The 23,621-nt window shown below is 34.3% G+C and overlaps 1 protein-coding gene across 1 annotated transcript; it reads right to left on the bottom strand.

The window, feature by feature from the left end:
* LOC141394248 (HEAT repeat-containing protein 3) lies at positions 1 to 6,795 on the bottom strand. Its single transcript, XM_073968298.1, has 7 exons — positions 5,678 to 6,795; positions 5,468 to 5,617; positions 1,126 to 1,283; positions 991 to 1,067; positions 689 to 932; positions 482 to 622; positions 1 to 417 (listed from the first exon to the last, which is right to left on the bottom strand). Exons 1-7 carry the CDS (start codon positions 6,612 to 6,614, stop codon positions 148 to 150), a joined length of 1,977 nt encoding a protein of 658 aa, XP_073824399.1. The 5' UTR covers positions 6,615 to 6,795; the 3' UTR covers positions 1 to 147.
* Between the last annotated feature and the right edge of the window lie 16,826 nt (positions 6,796 to 23,621).

The raw sequence follows: 23,621 nt of genomic DNA, 5'->3' as shown, positions 1-23,621 counted from the left end.
TTTTAAAAACATACAATTTATTTCAGTGTAATAATTTCAAATAGAGTCACAAAATTTTGAAAAAAACATGTATGTATATATAAAAAGTATATACTATGTAAGAATAATGACTTAGCTTCTACGAACATCTGCATTTCTTAGTTATTCTTATGTGCTTCTCGTACGATTTGCATAGTCAACAGCTTCCTTATCAATATACTTAGTAAAACGGGATAAATTGGTCACAACAGTCTGTACAGCCGGGTAACGATCCTTGAGCTCTCTTCGTTGAGAACGTACCTTAGTTTTGAATTTTTTCTCCAAGTCCTTCATAACAAGAGGCAAACTAAGATCTATGAGAATTTGATGCCAATCGTTGTCTGAGAACATATCCATTAGGGCGTCAAGAGCCTCTGAAATCGTCCACACATCTTCTTCCTTCAATAAAAAAATAAGTTTATTTGAATAGATCTTCCAAATCATTTACAATCGAAATACTCACATTAGCACAGGTTTCCACGATGAAAGAGATAATAACACGTACAAGGGTTTCGTCCAACAAACATCCTAAAGTGCCTAACATACGCAACCAATTCGCCCGAATTTCAGGCATGCTACAATTTTTAACACCATCAAGAATAAGCTGTATGGAAACAAAATTATAAAAGTATATATTATGTAAGGAATCATAATAAGGCATAGATCGAACCTCCAGGTCATTTTGTGTCATCTGATTAAATAGTTCCTTTTTCGTTTTCAAGTGCTCCAAAGATGATCGCATCAGGGACGTCGACGGTTCCAGAACTGTTGGATCCTTGGGTCCTTTAAATACTTGTTGGCCTAACTCTACCCAAACATTATAAATCGCATTGTGACCTCCTAAATCTTCGGCACTCAAACAATTACACAAATTCTGTAGACATAAGAGTGATGAAATACGCAAGTTCTTAGCCCTACGGATCATCGCAATTAATATCGATTGTCACATTATATATTCAAAGTTAGACTTACTTCATTAGAAGGCCAATATTCGATTCCATTAAACTTTGAGACAATGTATTATCCAAAGGTTGGGATCGTTGCCACATCTGTTAAAGTTTAAAATGCTTCATGAAATTGAACGTATAACATAAATTTGAATTTTACCTTTTCAACTAATGCAAGGGACTTGATTGCTTCCGTAACTTCTGTCGGCAATTTATCTCCCTCATTTATATTTGTGCTACTCCCATTGCTTTGTTTTGATTCATAGTCCACAATGCTTTCGTTTTCAGAGATTTCATCATCATCCATATCCGACCATTCTGAAATAGATAATTGTTAAAGTATGTTATTGAAAAATTGTAACCTGTTATATACCTATAGAAAAATATGAATTTTTTCCCTATAATCGACGAAGTATAATTGCACCCTCAGCCTTTGGTATTATTATGTACGATACAAATGTGCCTCGTCGAAATAATGGTTTTAGATTTCATATATGTTTGGACGAAATTCGTTTCAGACAAGCTGGAATTACAATCCGGCTGTCTGTACCTCTCTTTGTCTGGCAGGCTGGAGAGAATGATGACTCTCGAACGGATCAACCGATTTGGTCCAAGTTTTGAATCTAGTAATATTTTGTCCAAATTAAATTTAAGTCATACCGCATATTTTTTGTTATAATGGTGCATACGATATATCTTGAAGGGAGTAATCGATTCGGTCTAAACTCCTTCAAATATCGTAATATTACTTCCAATCGTACATCAAATTCCAAGAAAAACGTATGGACAACATCTACAGGTATCTCCTTTACAAAGGTTCAATAGACTGTTCGAGGACCCTTTGGACATTTCGACCAAAGGTACTCCTTGTAGTCTTGTTTACAGCGATATTCTATTTTTCGTGGTGATATCCTGTTTTTCTAAAAACTACGGTGACCAACTAAAACAGCCATCGAAAGGAGTGACCCTCAAAATAAGATTAATTTCCAAATTGACTATGTCGCTTCATTTCTACAAAGATTAACACTTCTGCGCTTTAATAGAAATTAAATTTTTTAGCAAAACTTATGCATTTATTCGTTACGTTCACAAGCGTTAAGATAAATATCCCAAAAGTTTCGATATTTTTATTGGCAAGTTTGTTCGTCCAAAATCTAGTGGGCATATTTTTGGTTTTAACTCAATGGGAAAAAATCGATGTCGGATGTTTTTAGGCGGCACACCCATAAAATGTTTAGTTTTAAGATTGCCAAAGTTTGAGCACAATCGGAATATGTTAACACGTGCCGCTAGGGCCCCAATTTTCCTTAGTAATTTGTATGGGGCCAAAGGTGAATTTTCACGAAATTTCTCTAAAGGCCACATTGATTGTCCAATCGATGACAAATTTTTACAAGTTTGAAATCTTTGAAATACTGAAAGTGAAATACTTGCGCTATCAAATGGCAATGTGGTTGGTTGTACAATTCCGGAATATGCCATAACGTGGACCTCTGTATATCATTAAAAACTTCAAAATACTGAAAACGGGGCGGAACTTTTATATGGTGACTGATCGGTACATTGGTCCGATATGGTTTTTTTTCAATTATAAGTATCCGAGGACTTATATTTTATACTCTGTAAAAATTAAAAATATGTCCTAAATATTGTGAACTCTATCTGTTATATTTATATACTTTTTGTCAATATTCCTTATAAAATCAACTAACAAAAATCTCTAAAATAGCGTTCGTAACGCTAAACAACATTTGAGATTTTCATGATTTTTGGTCAAGGATCAAATTTTGATGTCAATATTTGTAGTAGTATGTGTAAATGTTTCAAAATATGAGAATGTGTGTGTGAATTTTATGGATTGAGGAAAATCAAAATAGTTCTGATCAAGGCACCTTTATATAAGGTAGAAGTGACAATCAGCTGTATTTTTATTTTTTTGTAAAATTGGTTTTCAAAATGTAATAGGGTCTACTCATGAAATTTGAAACTTCGAAATTTGCTACCATAAAATACTTCTTTTCATCGTAAACGTGTAATAACGACATTTCTGAATGCTTTATATTTACATTTTGATTTCAATTTGTTCTATTTTAGAGGATTTTCAAAATGTATTTATGTTTTTCCTGAGAACATTTTTAGAACGAACCAATTATTCTATTTTTTCTTTGACCTATAATTTTCTATAACAATGTTTTTTTTTGCAAATTTGTTAGTTGTTGTAATTCATGCATTTACCTTATATAAATATGTCTTGGTTTTGATTTTCAAAATAAAAACCCAGGCAATCCGATGAATATGGAACATTGTGTTTGTCGCGATTTACAATAGGCGAGTTTACTTGCGGCAATTTTTCTCGTTTCTTTTTAAACTTGCCTCTTGCGTTTATAAAAGGCAATTCTGTTTGTTTTCAAAACAATGAAAATAATGTCAAAAACGAAAACATAAAAGGAATTGCCTAAAAATTGGCGGTACGAGCACTGTTTTCCATTTCCAATTCCCTGGCGTGTCTCTCCTACAAACAGGGACTTGCCGCAAGTAAACTTGCCTAACTTTGTGACAGCTATACCTAACTCTCAGCGCGACGTACAAAAATTATTCACCAACCTACCACAACAACGCTCTCTGAGCGTCCGTATTACCCAAATACGTTGAGTCCAAAATCACATTTAAAACACAAAATCCGCGAACGAAACTTACTTAAATGTTTTCATTCGTAAAACAAATAATTTTCCTTTGTAATGAATTGTATTTCATGTTTTGTTGGGCTTTTGTTTTTAAAATACAAAACACACACATACAAACAATAACGTTCTGTCAAAGTTAAATTACGCAGCTAGCATTTGGAAGACTGTTTTTTCAAAAATCACATTGAGGAGTCTTTTTAGAGTCCTCTTGGTGATCAAAAACTGATTAAGTCGCTTGTATGATCAGAAAGGGACTCGAAAGTGACACCCTGTAGTGATTAAAAAGAGTTTAATTAAAAATACAACAATAAATGTGTAGCAATCACAAATTAGTCATTGAAGTGTTTAAAATGTGACAATTTTTTGTTATTTATTGTCACATTTTGATCATCTGGAAGATTGAAAAGTGCTTAATCAAAAAAGGGCCATGCAGGTGTTTGAAAAGTGATTATAATTATGTACCTTCTGATCATATTTTGAACAGTTAGGTGATTAAAAACTGATTGCTTTGTTTTATTTTTATTTGGTTGTAAATAAAAAAATAAAATTCTCATATACACTTTCTACAAAATTTTGATATAAATGTAACGTATAATATTAAAGGTACAGACAAACACAACACAACAGGTTTTGCCAAGTGAAATGAAGAAGCAGTATACTAACCACCAAGCAACATAAAGGATAATTAAAAGACATAACAAAGCAGAAAAGACTATAAAACAAAGGAAAGAAACAAAGAAGAATAAAAAGAAAATTTTTTTAATTTATTTCGTCTAACAAAAAGACTCATAAATGACTCCCTAAAGACTCATAAATGACTCCCTAAAGACTCATAAATGATTATAAACATGACTCTAAAAAGACTCGAAAAAGGGTCCCAAATTAATCAACAAAACACAAATAAATGATTGAAATACGACTCGAAAAAGACTCATTTGTGATTTGTTTAGAAGAGTCGCCTGAGGTTATGTTTTCCTACCGACAAAGGAGTCATTTATGATCAGAAAATGAGCTCATATTCTAGCTTTTTAATCGTGCAGTCGAATCAAAAAAGACTCGAATTTGATTAAAATTTTCAAAAAATGCTGACTGGGTTTCTAGTTCTCATAAGAATACATGTGGTTCACTTTTTTTATCACACACGCCCTGGGTATACGCAGGTATACAGGTATGGGCCTGAAGAAATAAAAAAATTATGTTCATTCATTTTTATATGAAAACATGAAGATATCGCTTGCAGATTGAAGGCTGATTGAATGCTTTGCTACACTCTTATCAAGCACGCACGTAAAGAAGGAGTTCATGGGTTAGATACTTCAACTTGATAGTGTATGGACCGCTTTAAATTCCGGCCGATGGCCTGCTATTTTCGACAAAAATTTAATTTTTGAATACTTTCTGTGGAAAAATACTTCAAATTCAAACAAATTCCAACCTATTTTCCATGTTTTTCGACAGTCTTGGTTGTTTAAAAAATATTAATAATGATGTTCCACAAACATCCCAGAAGAAGGGACAAGAGAGACTTCTCTCATATCAATGAGTGAACTCCGATTCATATTGGCTCAATGATATGGGACCTACTGTTTATCGCCGTGTCCTAAGACACCACTACTTTGTGGAGAAGTTTTACATGGCTGAAATACTTAGGAAATGTCGCCAACATTACTGAGGAATTTTGCCACCGTAGAAAATTTTGATGTTGACGGGCCGGGGAATCGAACCCACGACCTTCAGCGTGCAAGGCGGGTGTGTATACCATTGCACCACGGTGGCACCCGTTATTTAAATGGACAATATAAATATAACAAATCTTACCTTCGTCATCAGGAGAACACAAATTCGTTATGATTTCAGCGGCTACACGTTGAGCATCTAACAAATATCCAACATCTCGAACTGCAATATCAGACTCTGTGGGCAATTCTTGGCGCCTTCGACGATTTGCAGCAGCCTCTTCAGTTTCATCTATAGAATGAAAGAATTGCTTATATTTAAAACAATTGTTCTAATGCTTCTTATACTCACCATCCTGTGTATCCATTTTTATTTCCAATTCAGGTGCATCCTTTTTGGAATCCTCGTTAGACAAACCGATTATTCCTGTCAGAGCGGTCTGGTGATTTGTATCCAAAACTTCCGTTAACGCTTGAAGTATTGTTCCCGCATATGAAGCTGCTAATGCCGGAGCATTGCCTAATATACCCGCAGCCATAGTACGCAGATAAGCGTGGCCGAAATCACCATTTAGAGAAAGGAGACACAAGAAGTTTGCCACATACTGGTTTAGAATATGCCAAGTCTTTGGATTGTTTTCGGTAACTACCAACAGGCATTGGGCAACAGAAATTGCTATCTCTATGCCATAGACATTAAAGTCCAGACATCTTATAAAACTTTCCAGAAGTTTACTTTGGTTGAATGTTTCGACAGCAATAGACGTACTTTCACATAAATTCCACAGCAGATTGATAGCTTGCAAAAAGACATCCGATTTCAGGTCCATCTGATTGCACATGTTTGCATCGAAGCTAGGTTTCCAATCATTGTTTTGTGCATATTCCGATAGCAAGGCAAGTAGAGGGGTAAGGACATCTTGTTCCACAAGAAAGTCACAAACCTCGGTTCCATTCACAGACAAATTTCGCAGAGCTCCGGCTGCAGCATTGCGAACAGAATCGTCTTTTTCACAGAGCAGTGGAGCAGCAATGCGCACAACGTCGCTCTGACAAATCGCAGTCACCTTATCTTTGCTTGCTGTTAATACTGCAAGTGATTGCAATCCATTGAGCTTTTCTTCGATGTTTACGTTTTGTAATTGATCTCTTATGGATTCTATTGGTCCAACTCCGGATGTCTCATATTCATCACAAGCATTGAGAAAATCATCAACTTCACTGGCCTCCAGTCCAATTGGATTAACTTTTAATGCAAATCTCGTTTTATTTTTTCTCGTTTTCCCCATCTTAATGCACAAAATATTTTGTTGTTTAGACAGGAATTCAACTTTAAAAACGTGCTCACACCAGGGATACCTAAGTCGACTAGAGTTGTATAGTTTACGAACGAACTTGTTCAATTCATGGTATAATTCCTTATGCCAAGTTTACACTTGCGCTCCAAAATCCACTGGATTTCACGAAATCCTGAAATACACCCCGGTGTTTACACTTATTTTTTGTTGATTTCAAACATATCGCAATGATCAAGGTAGATGCATATGCGCAGCTGAGCGAACATGAATTTTCAAAACAAGTTGTTGTAAATTGAATTATACCCTAGACAGACGGCAGCGTTAATTTGCATTAACTGTCTTAATTCAAATTAATTCGTGCATTATCCACATTTTTAATGCATAAAATCAAAGGAAATTTAAACTGAATTTAGCAATTTCAATATGGCAATGCTGTTGAAAATCAATTGTCCTTTGTCAAATTTCAGCAATTTTCGCGTTTCTTCAAAATAAGTAGTGGTCTTTCGCGAGTAGAATAGCAGCTAATCGTTTTTCACGCCTTCTAACAAATCCCTTTTTCAAATTTTTATTTTCACAAAAAAATTAATTACCCACCATACCAATTCTATCAAAAATTATATCTTCCTCAAATGTTTTTTAAAGTTTTGCAATATTTTTATAATATTAAAAAGACTCAAAAATATCGCGAATAAATTAAATTTATTTTTGCTTCATCGTGGTGAAAGGATCAAAGGTAGATAGTGTATTTGTTTCGCATATTTTGGCGAACTTTTGTAAAGCTTTATGAAATGGTCTGCTGGGTACAAAAAAAAACAACACAAACAGCTGTTTCATAAATGCAGATACTATCGCCTGTCAGGGTGAAAAATTAATTCAAATTAGGACATTTTTAATGCAAATTAACTCTGCCGTCTGTCTAGGGTATTAAACATCAAAAATATACGACAATATAGAACTTTACAACTTTATTTCGAAAATTATCTATATATCGTATTAATTGTGTATAGTACCAAAAAATAAAAAAAATAATGATTTTATCGTTGAGACATCATAATAATAAATTCTGATAGATAAAAGTTGTGCTCAGAACTTGCAAAGTATTAGTACTTGCTGTTGTTTTCCCGTTTAGTGCTAAAAATGCGTTCCCGTACACCGAAATCTAGCAAGACTTGCAATTCTCTTTAAACAAAAATAGCGACGAATAACACCCTCTTCTCCTGTTTTCTGCCATAAAATTATGGCCTAGTAGAAACCAGCAGCAAGCATGTTCATACATACATATGTTCATTGGTATCTAATATTATAACTGATACGTTGATTTGGACATTTCTGCTGGAGTTTTCGCAATTTCCGTCATTTTTCCGTTCCCGTATTTTTTAGGAAATTTGTATGGAGAAGCAATTTTTGACAATTCGCTCTATTTTCTAAAATTACCATTAAAAAAGTACGGGAACACAATGAAAAATAGCATTGTAACAAAGTAATTTAATATTTTTTCACATTGTTTACAAATTTTGATACTAACATTTTTTGTTGCAGCAATTCGCACATCTACCTTGTTTATTGTCATACGTGAAAAGTGTTGGAACTTTTGGTACTTTTTTAGGCAAAAGCAAGGTTATATATCATGTGTACTGTGATTTCGATGTTGATTTCGCTGAAATCACGAAATGAGATGATTTCATTTTTGTATGCGAAATCATGATAAATTTTGCTTGATTCCGCACGAAATCACGAAACGCCTTCGAAATCACGAAACGAGGCCGAATGTAAACCAAGCATTAGTCCCGGTCCACACTAGCGTGAATTTCATTAAAAAATTTCATGAAATTAGGCGTTCTTAAATCGAATTCCTCACAACAGCAATTTTATGATTTCACTCTACTATGTCCCGGTCCACACTAGCGTGAATTTCATTAAAAAAATTCATGAAATTAGGCGTTCTTAAATCGAATTCCCCACTATAGCAATTTTATGATTTTACTCTACTATGGAAGTCGATCTAGAGACGCATAATTTAATGCAATTGTTTCAATGAAATCACTCTAGTGTGGACCGGGACTATGGAAGCCGATCTAGAGACGCATAATTTCATGCAATTTGTTCAATGAAATCACTCTAGTGTGGACCGGGACTTAGGTAGATGCCTCAGCCCAGCTGAGCGAATCTAAAACGTCAAAAACTAGGAATTCGTTACAAAAAATCAAAACGAAAACCATACCCAGCAAAAAAGTGTGAAAGTAGTGCAAAGCAGAGTTATGATTTCAATACATCTTTCGATGCAGTCCACACGGAGTTATGAAAAATGCACTCAGCTCGATACATTTTTGAAGCACTCGCTTAAAGATACCTACCCAAGCAAGCCAATTTTTTGATCCCTAAAAATGTCGCAGTCTTTTTTTCTGAACACAAGAAAGAGTGTCTAAAATTATAAGAATTTGTTTAAAAAAATAAAGAAATACAAACTAAAGTTACGAACATTGCTGTAATTCACGAGACGCAAATTATTTTTGAAGTGGAGTTGGAGTTTTTTAGGAAATCTGAACTGGAGCAGGAGGAAAAATGAAAAACCATTTGGATGATGAAGCAAAATCAGTTGCGGTGTCATAAAATGCAGAACATAGGAGTAAACTCAGCTACGATTAAATTTAATGGAGCATTTTTATAATTTGTGTTAATGTAATAAAGTTAATATGTGTTAATGTAATAAAGTTAATATTCTTGTTTTATACAAATAAGAAATGTATTTTATTTATTTTGGGATCTTTGCAATGGCTTGCATTTTATAGCATCTTTTGATTGCATTTAAATTCAATCCAAAACACTACATCAAAGGCTGTGATTTGGATCGAAAATGGAGTGCATCCTAGCTGTGTGCCTTGGAAACAAAATGGAGTGCATCCTAGCTGCGCGCTCTCTTGCAAAATTCATAGGAAAAGATGTACTCCAGCGGCAATTGTTCTAGTGATTTAACTGCATCCGCGGATGCAAACTTTTTGCTGGGTATGATTTGGTAAGTCCGTGTTTAGACGTTCAAACTGGAATGGCAAATTTTCTTCCCAATTTCTTTTAAAATGTCCTTGCAGTTTAGTCCCGGTCCACACTAGAGCGATTTCATTGAAAAAATTGCATGAAATTATGCGTCTTAGATCGACCCCCATAGTAAAGTAAAATCATAAAATTGCTGTAGTGGGGAATTCGATTTAAGAACACCTAATTTCATGAAATTTTTTAATGAAATTCACGCTAGTGTGGACCGGGACTTACTAGGCGTTTACACTAGACAGTTTGTCTTCAAATACAACCCTGATTTACTAACACATACATACATTTGTCGGCTGTCTCCCAGCTGTCTATCAGTTTTTCACAGACAGCAGGGTTAACAAATTTTTGACATTTTTATGAATAAGAAGTGAGATGATAATTTAAATGTGTTGAAAACAAAAGAATATGTACAAAAACAAAATATGTGAACGAAAAACAAAGGGAAATCTATGGTTTTCATTCATAATTTTACAACTGTTTTTGCAGTTGTCTGGACGCCTACGTCACAGAGGCAAGTTTTGGGTTTTTGACAATCAATACATGAAGTCAACTGTCCTGTCTTTTGTAAACGCAGGGTTAGACACGCAAATAATGTTTCCCAGCAAAAAAGTTTGGAAGTAGTGCAATGCAGAGTTATGATTTCAATACATCCTTCGATGCAGTCCACACGGAGTTATGAAAATGCACTGCGCTCGATACATTTTGGAAGCAATCGCTTAAAGATCCCTAGCCAAGCAAGCCAATTTTTTGATCCCTACAGTCGCAGTCTTTTTTTTTCTGAACACAAGAAAGAGTGTATAAAATTATAAGAATTTGCTTAAAAAAAATAAAGAAATACAAACTAAAGATACGAACATTGCTGTAATTCACGAGACGCAAGTTATTTTTGAAGTGGAGTTGGAGTTTTTTGGAAATCTGAACTGAAGTAGGAGTAAAAATGAAAAACCATTTGGATGATGAAGCAATATCAATTGGTCTGTTCCTTTACTTTTGAAAGTGGTAAAACCGGCAAAAGTAGTAAAAGTTGTAAACTGGTCCCATATGAATTGTATGGTGTCAGAAGTAAAGGAACGCTTTTCGAGTAAAAAGCGGTAAAACTTGAAGATTCTTGTGCGTAAAGGAACAGAGCTAATTTCTATGTCATAAAAAGCAGAGAAGAGGAAGTAAGTCCCAATTTACATTAGGCGAGTTTACTTGCGGCAATTGTCAGTTTGTAGGTGAGAGAGGGTGCTGAGAGGCAAAGGGTTACCATATGCCTCACCTCTCTCTCCTACAAAATGACAATTGCCGCAAGTAAACTCGCCCAATGTAAATTGGGACTAAGTCCCAATCTACATTAGGCAAGTATACTTGCGGCAAGTCTCAGCTATAGGAAAGACACGTAAGGGGAATGGAAGTGGAAAAAATTGCTCGTACCGGCAATTTTCAGGCAATTCCTTTTATATGTTTCGTTTTTGACATTTGGTCTGTTCCAGTACTGCACATTTCTACACATTTTAACTATTTTTTTCGATAACATAAAGGGAAAATCGGTTATCGGAGTAAAAATGTGTAGAAATGTGTAGTACGGGAACATACCAATTATTTCCAATGTTTTGAAAACAAAACTTGCCGAAACAGAATTGCTTGTATAAACACAAGAGGCAAGTTTTAAAGAGAACGAGAAAAATTGCCGCAAGGAAAATCGCCCAATGTAAATTGGGACTAAACTTAGTTACGACCAAATTTAATGGAGAGTTTTTATAATTTGTGTTAATGTAATAAAGTTAATATTCTTGTTTTACACGAATAAGCAATGTATTTTATTTATTTTGGGATATTTGCAATGGCTTGCATTTTATAACATCTTTATGCTTGGTTTACATTTACGAAATCCACTCGATTTCAACTGTCAATTCCATTGATTAAACGTCAAACGAAATCCAATGGATTTCAGATGAGTTTTCATTTGACGTATACGCAAAGGAATTGACAGTTGAAATCAAGTGGATTTCGTAAATGTAAACATAGTACAAAACACTACATCAAAAGCTGTACTGTACACTTGTAGTGATTAAACCCAGCAAAAAGTTTGCACCCGCGGATGCACCCAGCAAAAAATTTGCATCCGTGGATGCAGTTGAATCACTACAAGTGTACAGTACATTTGCCGTTGGAGTACATCTTTTCCTATGAATTCACTTATGAATTTTACAAGAGAGCGCGCAGCTAGGATGCACTCTATTTTGCTTCCACAGCAAACAGCTAGGATGCACTCCGTTTTCGATCCAAATCACAGCTTTCGATGTAGTCGTTTGGATTGAATTTAAAGGCACTCTTCTGATTGTGTTTTTAATCAATCTGAAGATGCAGTAAAAATGCAAGCTATTGCGAAATATCCCAGAATAAATAAAATGCATTTATTATTTGTGGAAAACAAGAACACAAAGAACTTTATTATATAAACACAAATTAAAAAAGTTTCCATTAAATTCAATCAGATTTGAGCTTATACCCTAGACAGACGGCAGAGTTAATTTTTTTCATTAAAAATTCCTTAATTTGAATTAGCTTTTTACCCGGACAGACGATAGTTTCTGCATTTATGAAACAGCTGTTTGTGTTGTTTGTTTGTACCCAGCAGACCATTTCATAAAGTTTTACAAAAGTTCTCCAAAATATGCGAAACAAATATACTTTCTACCATTGAATTTTTCACCACGATAATGCAAAAATAAATATAAATTATTCGCGAAATTTTTGAGCCTTTTTAGTCAAAAACTAGGAATTCGTTACAAAAAATCAAAACGAAAACCATACCCAGCAAAAAAGTGTGGAAGTAGTGCAAAGCAGAGTTATGATTTCAATACATCTTTCGATGCAGTCCACACGGAGTTATGAAAAATGCACTCAGCTCGATACATTTTTGAAGCACTCGCTTAAAGATACCTACCCAAGCAAGCCAATTTTTTGATCCCTAAAAATGTCGCAGTCTTTTTTTCTGAGCACAAGAAAGAGTGTCTAAAATTATAAGAATTTGTTTAAAAAAATAAAGAAACACTGTGCAACACTGAAAATGCAAACAACTTCTAATGGGCATTTTCTGAAAGTACATATTGAGACTATAAAAATCTTAATTGGGTTTTGTGTTCTTAGATCGGGTTTAGATTTTATGGCCTCATCTAAACCGACTTAAAATGAGTCTTTTTTCCAGTGATCGGACCTTTATCTCCGAAACTAATAATAATTTTGTTTTGCAGTCTTCAGCAATATTGTAGCCCTAAAGTAGTAGAACTTATGTGTCAAACAGATGAACTAGTAAAAACTGCATCTAGCGCATCAAACTCGTTAAAATATAGAAAAGTTTACATAATTTCTGAAATACTGGTCAGTAACAACTAAACTGTTGGGAGTTGAAACAAGTAACCAGTCTAAAAATTTTCCAAATAATGTGTCTGAAACTCTAAAATGGTTATTTCACGTTGTTTAAGTGTTATTTCATAACATACCTTTTACAAAACTTATTTCAAACAATGTTCACACAGGCTGTTTATTCTCATGTTGGGGATTTCAATGAATTATTGAAATATTTACCAAATTGTTGTTTAAAAATTTGCTATAAACAACGCGATAGAGGCATTTTACAAAAATATAATGTTCTGAAGAGTTGTGTATTACATTCCAGAGAATATTTCCCCAAAAGGTAACATTAAGAAGAATTTAACATTTTGGGAGATACGCTGCGAAATATACACAAATTATAGAATTTTTAGATGTATTATAAAATTTGAGGCAATTAATGCAATTTCTCGTGTTCACTATTCCTCCAAATATTTTCTTCTTGCTCTTATCTACAAGTTTGCTGCAGATGTCAAAACAAGATTCGTATTGGTTTCAGAGATACAGCCCCGATTTGTTTTAAAAATTCGATAATGGTTAAATATCGATGAGGCCATAAAAACCGAACCCGATCTAAGAAAACAAAACCCAAATATGGTTTTTGCCTATTGGTCCTCTACTTTCATAAAATTCTGGACAGAAGTTGTTTGCACGCGATTGGCTCAAAAATGTTGCACAGTGAAATACAAACTAAAGTTACGAACATTGCTGTAATTCACGAGACGCAAATTATTTTTGAAGTGGAGTTGGAGTTTTTTAGGAAATCTGAACTGGAGCAGGAGGAAAAATGAAAAACCATTTGGATGATGAAGCAAAATCAGTTGCGGTGTCATAAAATGCAGAACATAGGAGTAAACTCAGCTACGATTAAATTTAATGGAGCATTTTTATAATTTGTGTTAATGTAATAAAGTTAATATGTGTTAATGTAATAAAGTTAATATTCTTGTTTTATACAAATAAGAAATGTATTTTATTTATTTTGGGATCTTTGCAATGGCTTGCATTTTATAGCATCTTTTGATTGCATTTAAATTCAATCCAAAACACTACATCAAAGGCTGTGATTTGGATCGAAAATGGAGTGCATCCTAGCTGTGTGCCTTGGAAACAAAATGGAGTGCATCCTAGCTGCGCGCTCTCTTGCAAAATTCATAGGTGAATTCATAGGAAAAGATGTACTCCAGCGGCAATTGTTCTAGTGATTTAACTGCATCCGCGGATGCAAACTTTTTGCTGGGTATGATTTGGTAAGTCCGTGTTTAGACGTTCAAACTGGAATGGCAAATTTTCTTCCCAATTTCTTTTAAAATGTCCTTGCAGTTTAGTCCCGGTCCACACTAGAGCGATTTCATTGAAAAAATTGCATGAAATTATGCGTCTTAGATCGACCCCCATAGTAAAGTAAAATCATAAAATTGCTGTAGTGGGGAATTCGATTTAAGAACACCTAATTTCATGAAATTTTTTAATGAAATTCACGCTAGTGTGGACCGGGACTTACTAGGCGTTTACACTAGACAGTTTGTCTTCAAATACAACCCTGATTTACTAACACATACATACATTTGTCGGCTGTCTCCCAGCTGTCTATCAGTTTTTCACAGACAGCAGGGTTAACAAATTTTTGACATTTTTATGAATAAGAAGTGAGATGATAATTTAAATGTGTTGAAAACAAAAGAATATGTACAAAAACAAAATATGTGAACGAAAAACAAAGGGAAATCTATGGTTTTCATTCATAATTTTACAACTGTTTTTGCAGTTGTCTGGACGCCTACGTCACAGAGGCAAGTTTTGGGTTTTTGACAATCAATACATGAAGTCAACTGTCCTGTCTTTTGTAAACGCAGGGTTAGGCACGCAAATAATGTTTCCCAGCAAAAAAGTTTGGAAGTAGTGCAATGCAGAGTTATGATTTCAATACATCCTTCGATGCAGTCCACACGGAGTTATGAAAATGCACTGCGCTCGATACATTTTGGAAGCAATCGCTTAAAGATCCCTAGCCAAGCAAGCCAATTTTTTGATCCCTACAGTCGCAGTCTTTTTTTTCTGAACACAAGAAAGAGTGTATAAAATTATAAGAATTTGCTTAAAAAAAATAAAGAAATACAAACTAAAGATACGAACATTGCTGTAATTCACGAGACGCAAGTTATTTTTGAAGTGGAGTTGGAGTTTTTTGGAAATCTGAACTGAAGTAGGAGTAAAAATGAAAAAACCATTTGGATGATGAAGCAATATCAATTGGTCTGTTCCTTTACTTTTGAAAGTGGTAAAACCGGCAAAAGTTGTAAAAGTTGTAAACTGCTCCCATATGAATTGTATGGTGTCAGAAGTAAAGGAACGCTTTTCGAGTAAAAAGCGGTAAAACTTGAAGATTCTTGTGCGTAAAGGAACAGAGCTAATTTCTATGTCATAAAAAGCAGAGAAGAGGAAGTAAGTCCCAATTTACATTAGGCGAGTTTACTTGCGGCAATTGTCAGTTTGTAGGTGAGAGAGGGTGCTGAGAGGCAAAGGGTTACCATATGCCTCACCTCTCTCTCCTACAAAATGACAATTGCCGCAAGTAAACTCGCCCAATGTAAATTGGGACTAAGTCCCAATCTACATTAGGCAAGTATACTTGCGGCAAGTCTCAGCTATAGGAAAGACACGTAAGGGGAATGGAAGTGGAAAAAATTGCTCGTACCGACAATTTTCAGGCAATTCCTTTTATATGTTTCGTTTTTGACATTTGGTCTGTTCCAGTACTGCACATTTCTACACATTTTAACTATTTTTTTCGATAACATAAAGGGAAAATCGGTTATCGGAGTAAAAATGTGTAGAAATGTGTAGTACGGGAACATACCAATTATTTCCAATGTTTTGAAAACAAAACTTGCCGAAACAGAATTGCTTGTATAAACACAAGAGGCAAGTTTTAAAGAGAACGAGAAAAATTGCCGCAAGGAAAATCGCCCAATGTAAATTGGGACTAAACTTAGTTACGACCAAATTTAATGGAGAGTTTTTATAATTTGTGTTAATGTAATAAAGTTAATATTCTTGTTTTACACGAATAAGCAATGTATTTTATTTATTTTGGGATATTTGCAATGGCTTGCATTTTATAACATCTTTATGCTTGGTTTACATTTACGAAATCCACTCGATTTCAACTGTCAATTCCATTGATTAAACGTCAAACGAAATCCAATGGATTTCAGATGAGTTTTCATTTGACGTATACGCAAAGGAATTGACAGTTGAAATCAAGTGGATTTCGTAAATGTAAACATAGTACAAAACACTACATCAAAAGCTGTACTGTACACTTGTAGTGATTAAACCCAGCAAAAAGTTTGCACCCAGCAAAAAATTTGCATCCGTGGATGCAGTTGAATCACTACAAGTGTACAGTACATTTGCCGTTGAAGTACATCTTTTCCTATGAATTCACTTATGAATTTTACAAGAGAGCGCGCAGCTAGGATGCACTCTATTTTGCTTCCACAGCACACAGCTAGGATGCACTCCGTTTTCGATCCAAATCACAGCTTTCGATGTAGTCGTTTGGATTGAATTTAAAGGCACTCTTCTGATTGTGTTTTTAATCAATCTGAAGATGCAGTAAAAATGCAAGCTATTGCGAAATATCCCAGAATAAATAAAATGCATTTATTATTTGTGGAAAACAAGAACACAAAGAACTTTATTATATAAACACAAATTAAAAAAGTTTCCATTAAATTCAATCAGATTTGAGCTTATACCCTAGACAGACGGCAGAGTTAATTTTTTTCATTAAAAATTCCTTAATTTGAATTAGCTTTTTACCCGGACAGACGATAGTTTCTGCATTTATGAAACAGCTGTTTGTGTTGTTTGTTTGTACCCAGCAGACCATTTCATAAAGTTTTACAAAAGTTCTCCAAAATATGCGAAACAAATATACTTTCTACCATTGAATTTTTCACCACGATAATGCAAAAATAAATATAAATTATTCGCGAAATTTTTGAGCCTTTTTAGTCAAAAACTAGGAATTCGTTACAAAAAATCAAAACGAAAACCATACCCAGCAAAAAAGTGTGGAAGTAGTGCAAAGCAGAGTTATGATTTCAATACATCTTTCGATGCAGTCCACACGGAGTTATGAAAAATGCACTCAGCTCGATACATTTTTGAAGCACTCGCTTAAAGATACCTACCCAAGCAAGCCAATTTTTTGATCCCTAAAAATGTCGCAGTCTTTTTTTCTGAGCACAAGAAAGAGTGTCTAAAATTATAAGAATTTGTTTAAAAAAATAAAGAAATACAAACTAAAGTTACGAACATTGCTGTAATTCACGAGACGCAAATTATTTTTGAAGTGGAGTTGGAGTTTTTTAGGAAATCTGAACTGGAGCAGGAGGAAAAATGAAAAACCATTTGGATGATGAAGCAAAATCAGTTGCGGTGTCATAAAATGCAGAACATAGGAGTAAACTCAGCTACGATTAAATTTAATGGAGCATTTTTATAATTTGTGTTAATGTAATAAAGTTAATATGTGTTAATGTAATAAAGTTAATATTCTTGTTTTATACAAATAAGAAATGTATTTTATTTATTTTGGGATCTTTGCAATGGCTTGCATTTTATAGCATCTTTTGATTGCATTTAAATTCAATCCAAAACACTACATCAAAGGCTGTGATTTGGATCGAAAATGGAGTGCATCCTAGCTGTGTGCCTTGGAAACAAAATGGAGTGCATCCTAGCTGCGCGCTCTCTTGCAAAATTCATAGGTGAATTCATAGGAAAAGATGTACTCCAGCCGCAATTGTTCTAGTGATTTAACTGCATCCGCGGATGCAAACTTTTTGCTGGGTATGATTTGGTAAGTCCGTGTTTAGACGTTCAAACTGGAATGGCAAATTTTCTTCCCAATTTCTTTTAAAATGTCCTTGCAGTTTAGTCCCGGTCCACACTAGAGCGATTTCATTGAAAAAATTGCATGAAATTATGCGTCTTAGATCGACCCCCATAGTAAAGTAAAATCATAAAATTGCTGTAGTGGGGAATTCGATTTAAGAACACCTAATTTCATGAAATTTTTTAATGAAATTCACGCTAGTGTGGACCGGGACTTACTAGGCGTTTACACTAGACAGTTTGTCTTCAAATACAACCCTGATTTACTAACACATACATACATTTGTCGGCTGTCTCCCAGCTGTCTATCAGTTTTTCACAGACAGCAGGGTTAACAAATTTTTGACATTTTTATGAATAAGAAGTGAGATGATAATTTAAATGTGTTGAAAACAAAAGAATATGTACAAAAACAAAATATGTGAACGAAAAACAAAGGGAAATCTATGGTTTTCATTCATAATTTTACAACTGTTTTTGCAGTTGTCTGGACGCCTACGTCACAGAGGCAAGTTTTGGGTTTTTGACAATCAATACATGAAGTCAACTGTCCTGTCTTTTGTAAACGCAGGGTTAGACACGCAAATAATGTTTCCCAGCAAAAAAGTTTGGAAGTAGTGCAATGCAGAGTTATGATTTCAATACATCCTTCGATGCAGTCCACACGGAGTTATGAAAATGCACTGCGCTCGATACATTTTGGAAGCAATCGCTTAAAGATCCCTAGCCAAGCAAGCCAATTTTTTGATCCCTACAGTCGCAGTCTTTTTTTTCTGAACACAAGAAAGAGTGTATAAAATTATAAGAATTTGCTTAAAAAAAATAAAGAAATACAAACTAAAGATACGAACATTGCTGTAATTCACGAGACGCAAGTTATTTTTGAAGTGGAGTTGGAGTTTTTTGGAAATCTGAACTGAAGTAGGAGTAAAAATGAAAAAACCATTTGGATGATGAAGCAATATCAATTGGTCTGTTCCTTTACTTTTGAAAGTGGTAAAACCGGCAAAAGTTGTAAAAGTTGTAAACTGCTCCCATATGAATTGTATGGTGTCAGAAGTAAAGGAACGCTTTTCGAGTAAAAAGCGGTAAAACTTGAAGATTCTTGTGCGTAAAGGAACAGAGCTAATTTCTATGTCATAAAAAGCAGAGAAGAGGAAGTAAGTCCCAATTTACATTAGGCGAGTTTACTTGCGGCAATTGTCAGTTTGTAGGTGAGAGAGGGTGCTGAGAGGGTGCTGAGAGGCAAAGGGTTACCATATGCCTCACCTCTCTCTCCTACAAAATGACAATTGCCGCAAGTAAACTCGCCCAATGTAAATTGGGACTAAGTCCCAATCTACATTAGGCAAGTATACTTGCGGCAAGTCTCAGCTATAGGAAAGACACGTAAGGGGAATGGAAGTGGAAAAAATTGCTCGTACCGACAATTTTCAGGCAATTCCTTTTATATGTTTCGTTTTTGACATTTGGTCTGTTCCAGTACTGCACATTTCTACACATTTTAACTATTTTTTTCGATAACATAAAGGGAAAATCGGTTATCGGAGTAAAAATGTGTAGAAATGTGTAGTACGGGAACATACCAATTATTTCCAATGTTTTGAAAACAAAACTTGCCGAAACAGAATTGCTTGTATAAACACAAGAGGCAAGTTTTAAAGAGAACGAGAAAAATTGCCGCAAGGAAAATCGCCCAATGTAAATTGGGACTAAACTTAGTTACGACCAAATTTAATGGAGAGTTTTTATAATTTGTGTTAATGTAATAAAGTTAATATTCTTGTTTTACACGAATAAGCAATGTATTTTATTTATTTTGGGATATTTGCAATGGCTTGCATTTTATAACATCTTTATGCTTGGTTTACATTTACGAAATCCACTCGATTTCAACTGTCAATTCCATTGATTAAACGTCAAACGAAATCCAATGGATTTCAGATGAGTTTTCATTTGACGTATACGCAAAGGAATTGACAGTTGAAATCAAGTGGATTTCGTAAATGTAAACATAGTACAAAACACTACATCAAAAGCTGTACTGTACACTTGTAGTGATTAAACCCAGCAAAAAGTTTGCACCCAGCAAAAAATTTGCATCCGTGGATGCAGTTGAATCACTACAAGTGTACAGTACATTTGCCGTTGAAGTACATCTTTTCCTATGAATTCACTTATGAATTTTACAAGAGAGCGCGCAGCTAGGATGCACTCTATTTTGCTTCCACAGCACACAGCTAGGATGCACTCCGTTTTCGATCCAAATCACAGCTTTCGATGTAGTCGTTTGGATTGAATTTAAAGGCACTCTTCTGATTGTGTTTTTAATCAATCTGAAGATGCAGTAAAAATGCAAGCTATTGCGAAATATCCCAGAATAAATAAAATGCATTTATTATTTGTGGAAAACAAGAACACAAAGAACTTTATTATATAAACACAAATCAAAAAAGTTTCCATTAAATTCAATCAGATTTGAGCTTATACCCTAGACAGACGGCAGAGTTAATTTTTTTCATTAAAAATTCCTTAATTTGAATTAGCTTTTTACCCGGACAGACGATAGTTTCTGCATTTATGAAACAGCTGTTTGTGTTGTTTGTTTGTACCCAGCAGACCATTTCATAAAGTTTTACAAAAGTTCTCCAAAATATGCGAAACAAATATACTTTCTACCATTGAATTTTTCACCACGATAATGCAAAAATAAATATAAATTATTCGCGAAATTTTTGAGCCTTTTTAGTATTATAAAAATATTGCAAAATTTTAAAAAAACATTTGTAGAAGATATAAGCTGTGTTCCAGAACTAAAAAGTTTTTACAATTTTTACGACTTTACTCGAAAAAGCGTTCCCGTACACAAAAAAGTTTAAAATGTTCACTTCTCTTTAAACAAAAATGGCGCTGAATGACGCTCTCTTTAAAAACTTTTTACACGACAAATTTGGGCGAGTAAAAAAATAGTAACATGGTTGCCGGCGTCTGATTGGCTGATACGCCGACTTTGACATTTGTTCAGTTTTTTTGACGTATTTTCCATTTTTCCGTTCCCGAACTATTTCAAAAAAACGTGAGTGTGAGAACAAATTTTTTGCAGTTCTCTCTTTTACGAGTTTTACCATTAAAAAGTACGGGAACGAAGCTATAATTTTCGATAAAATTGGTATGGTGGGCATGGTACAATAATACAGGTAGCATTATCATGCCAGCTGATGGTAACATACTGTATCAACTGCATTGAATTGATGTCAAATTTTGACACATTATGTTACCAACAATTGCCGATGCGGCTACCTGTGTATTTGTACCATGATGGTGGGTAATGAAAATTGTTGTGAAAATAAAAATTTTAAAGAGATTTGTTAGAAGGCTTGAAAAACGATTAGCTGCTATTCTATTCGAAAAAGACCACTACTTATTTGAAAGAAACGCGAAAATTTCTGATTTGTTTTCCTTTTTTATTTTATTTGAAAAAAGATAATTGATTTCCAATGCAAATTGTGTCTCAGAGCATGAATATGCTCTCTCTCCTACATGAATATGGGCTCTCTTTTACAGCATTGCCATATTGAAATACCTTAATTCAGTTTTACAGCCTGTTTCTGTATGTCGAAACGAAAATGTGTGCGAATGAAAAACTACCAAACTCGTGTGTGTGTTTTCAAATTTGTTTTTGTTTTGAAGCAAAAGCAAAGGTAATAATATTTCGAATGCTAAAGTTTGGGTGTGTTTCATTCGCACACGTTTTCGTTTCGACATACAGAAATAGACCCTTAATTTCCTATGATTTTGTGCATTAAGAATGTGGATAATGCACGGATTAATTTGAATTAAGGCAGTTAATGCAAATTAACGCTGCCGTCTGTCTAGGGTATAACTTTCTCCGTTCTCGATTTAATCCAAGCGCATCTGATTTTCATTCATCATCCTACATTTTTTATGTTGCCTTCCCATCACTAGTTCAGCTTTCGACATGGACTCTAACTCCACTCCATTAAAAATTTCCGTCTCGTGAATTACCGCAAAAATATTCGCAACTAAAGTTGTTATTTCTTTATTTTATAACTAATTCTTCGAAATGTATACACTCTTGCTTATCTGTTAAAGACAAGAACGTAGAGAAGTAAAGACTAGAAGAAATGCATTTTCCAAAAACATATGCTAATAGTTCCAGATTTTTGTTACAGATGGCTACACAACTCACGGGAATTGGTAACAGCAATAGCTTTGTTCCTTTACTTTTTTAATGGTAAGAGTGGTAAAAGAGAAAAGTTTCAAAATTGCTCAATATTGCTCTTTCATGAACATTTTTACCAGAAAAGTAAAGGAACGGAAAAATGGTAGATCTGGCAGCAATGTCAAAAAGTAACATAAAAAATCAATTTTCGTCTTTTATTTCACAGTTTTTAATTTAGTTTTGTCAGCGTTCGACTTTTTCTTCTGTTTTTCGTCCATTTTCTTTTCATTGTGAAATAATCGTCAAACAAAAGTCGAAAAATCAGGTCTGCCATTTTTTACCTGCAGAAATTTGTCTGGTAGCCTGTGGTAGAAGAGAAAGTCATTTTCACTCTCTCTCCTCTCTCACTCTCTCAAAAATTGCTTCCAGTTTTGCCACTTTTCGGGGTTAAGGAACGCTTTACAGGTTAAAAATAGTAACAAATGGTAAAAATGGTAACCTCAGGTAAGTAAAGGAACACAGCTAATGTCAATCGCTTTTGATTCCCATTTCTGGCGGGAGAGTAGATTGGAGTAGCTATGATGTAATGAAGAATTTTTTCTAGCTTTAACCAGTTTTTATCACTGCGCGAAAACTTATTATCATTTGCATACCACATCATACATCTCTTAATGATCATTTCATAATTTAACTAATAACTTATACGATATACTTATTATTAATCTGTTGCTTTAAAATTGGAGTAGCTATGACGTAATGAAGAATTTAAAAAAAAAATTAAAGAATATAATTGTAACCAAAATAATTAGATCTCCAATTTCTAGGTTTAAGATGAATTATATATATGAAATTGTTTTTAGAGTAGCTATGATATCTAGGTGGATTCTTTGTAATTATATAAATTGGCCTCAAAATTGGCTTCAATTGCAAAGCAAATAAATAAATAAAAAAAAAAAAAAAAAAAAAAAAAAAAACATTAACGTCGTGTTTTGTGGCTGCAATTTTTTTCTTTTCTTTTTATACCCTCAGCATTTATGCAAACAAGGTTATATACACTTTCATACGGGCAAAATGTGCCTCATCGAAATAATGGTTTTAGACCCCAAGTATGTTTGGACGAAATGTGTTTCAGACAATTTGGAGTCGATTGAGCAATGTCCGTCCGTCTGTCTGTCTGGCTGGAGCGCACGATAACTCTCGAATGGATGAACCGATTCGGTTCAAATTTTGGTTTTTGTAATATTTTGCTCAAACTTAGTTTAAGTTTGAAGATGGGCTATATCGGTCCACTCCTTCCGGTACCTCCCCAACAAAAGTTCGAAAATGTTCGGAAAATTTGTGCGCACGATAACTCTTGAAGGGAGTAACCGATTTGGTCCATACTTGGCCCATCGTAAAATGTGTACCAGACTTAGATAATGTTTCAATATAGACTCAATCGGCCCACTCCTTCGGGTACCTCCCACACAAAATTTCAGATAAGT

Source organism: Musca autumnalis, unplaced genomic scaffold (genome assembly GCF_047663935.1).
Source record: "Musca autumnalis isolate F117 unplaced genomic scaffold, ASM4766393v1 scaffold_2, whole genome shotgun sequence".
In the NCBI taxonomy this organism is placed as follows: domain Eukaryota; kingdom Metazoa; phylum Arthropoda; class Insecta; order Diptera; family Muscidae; genus Musca; species Musca autumnalis.
The sequence above is the reverse complement of the archived record's forward strand: the minus strand, read 5'-3'. Positions and strand labels throughout refer to the sequence as shown.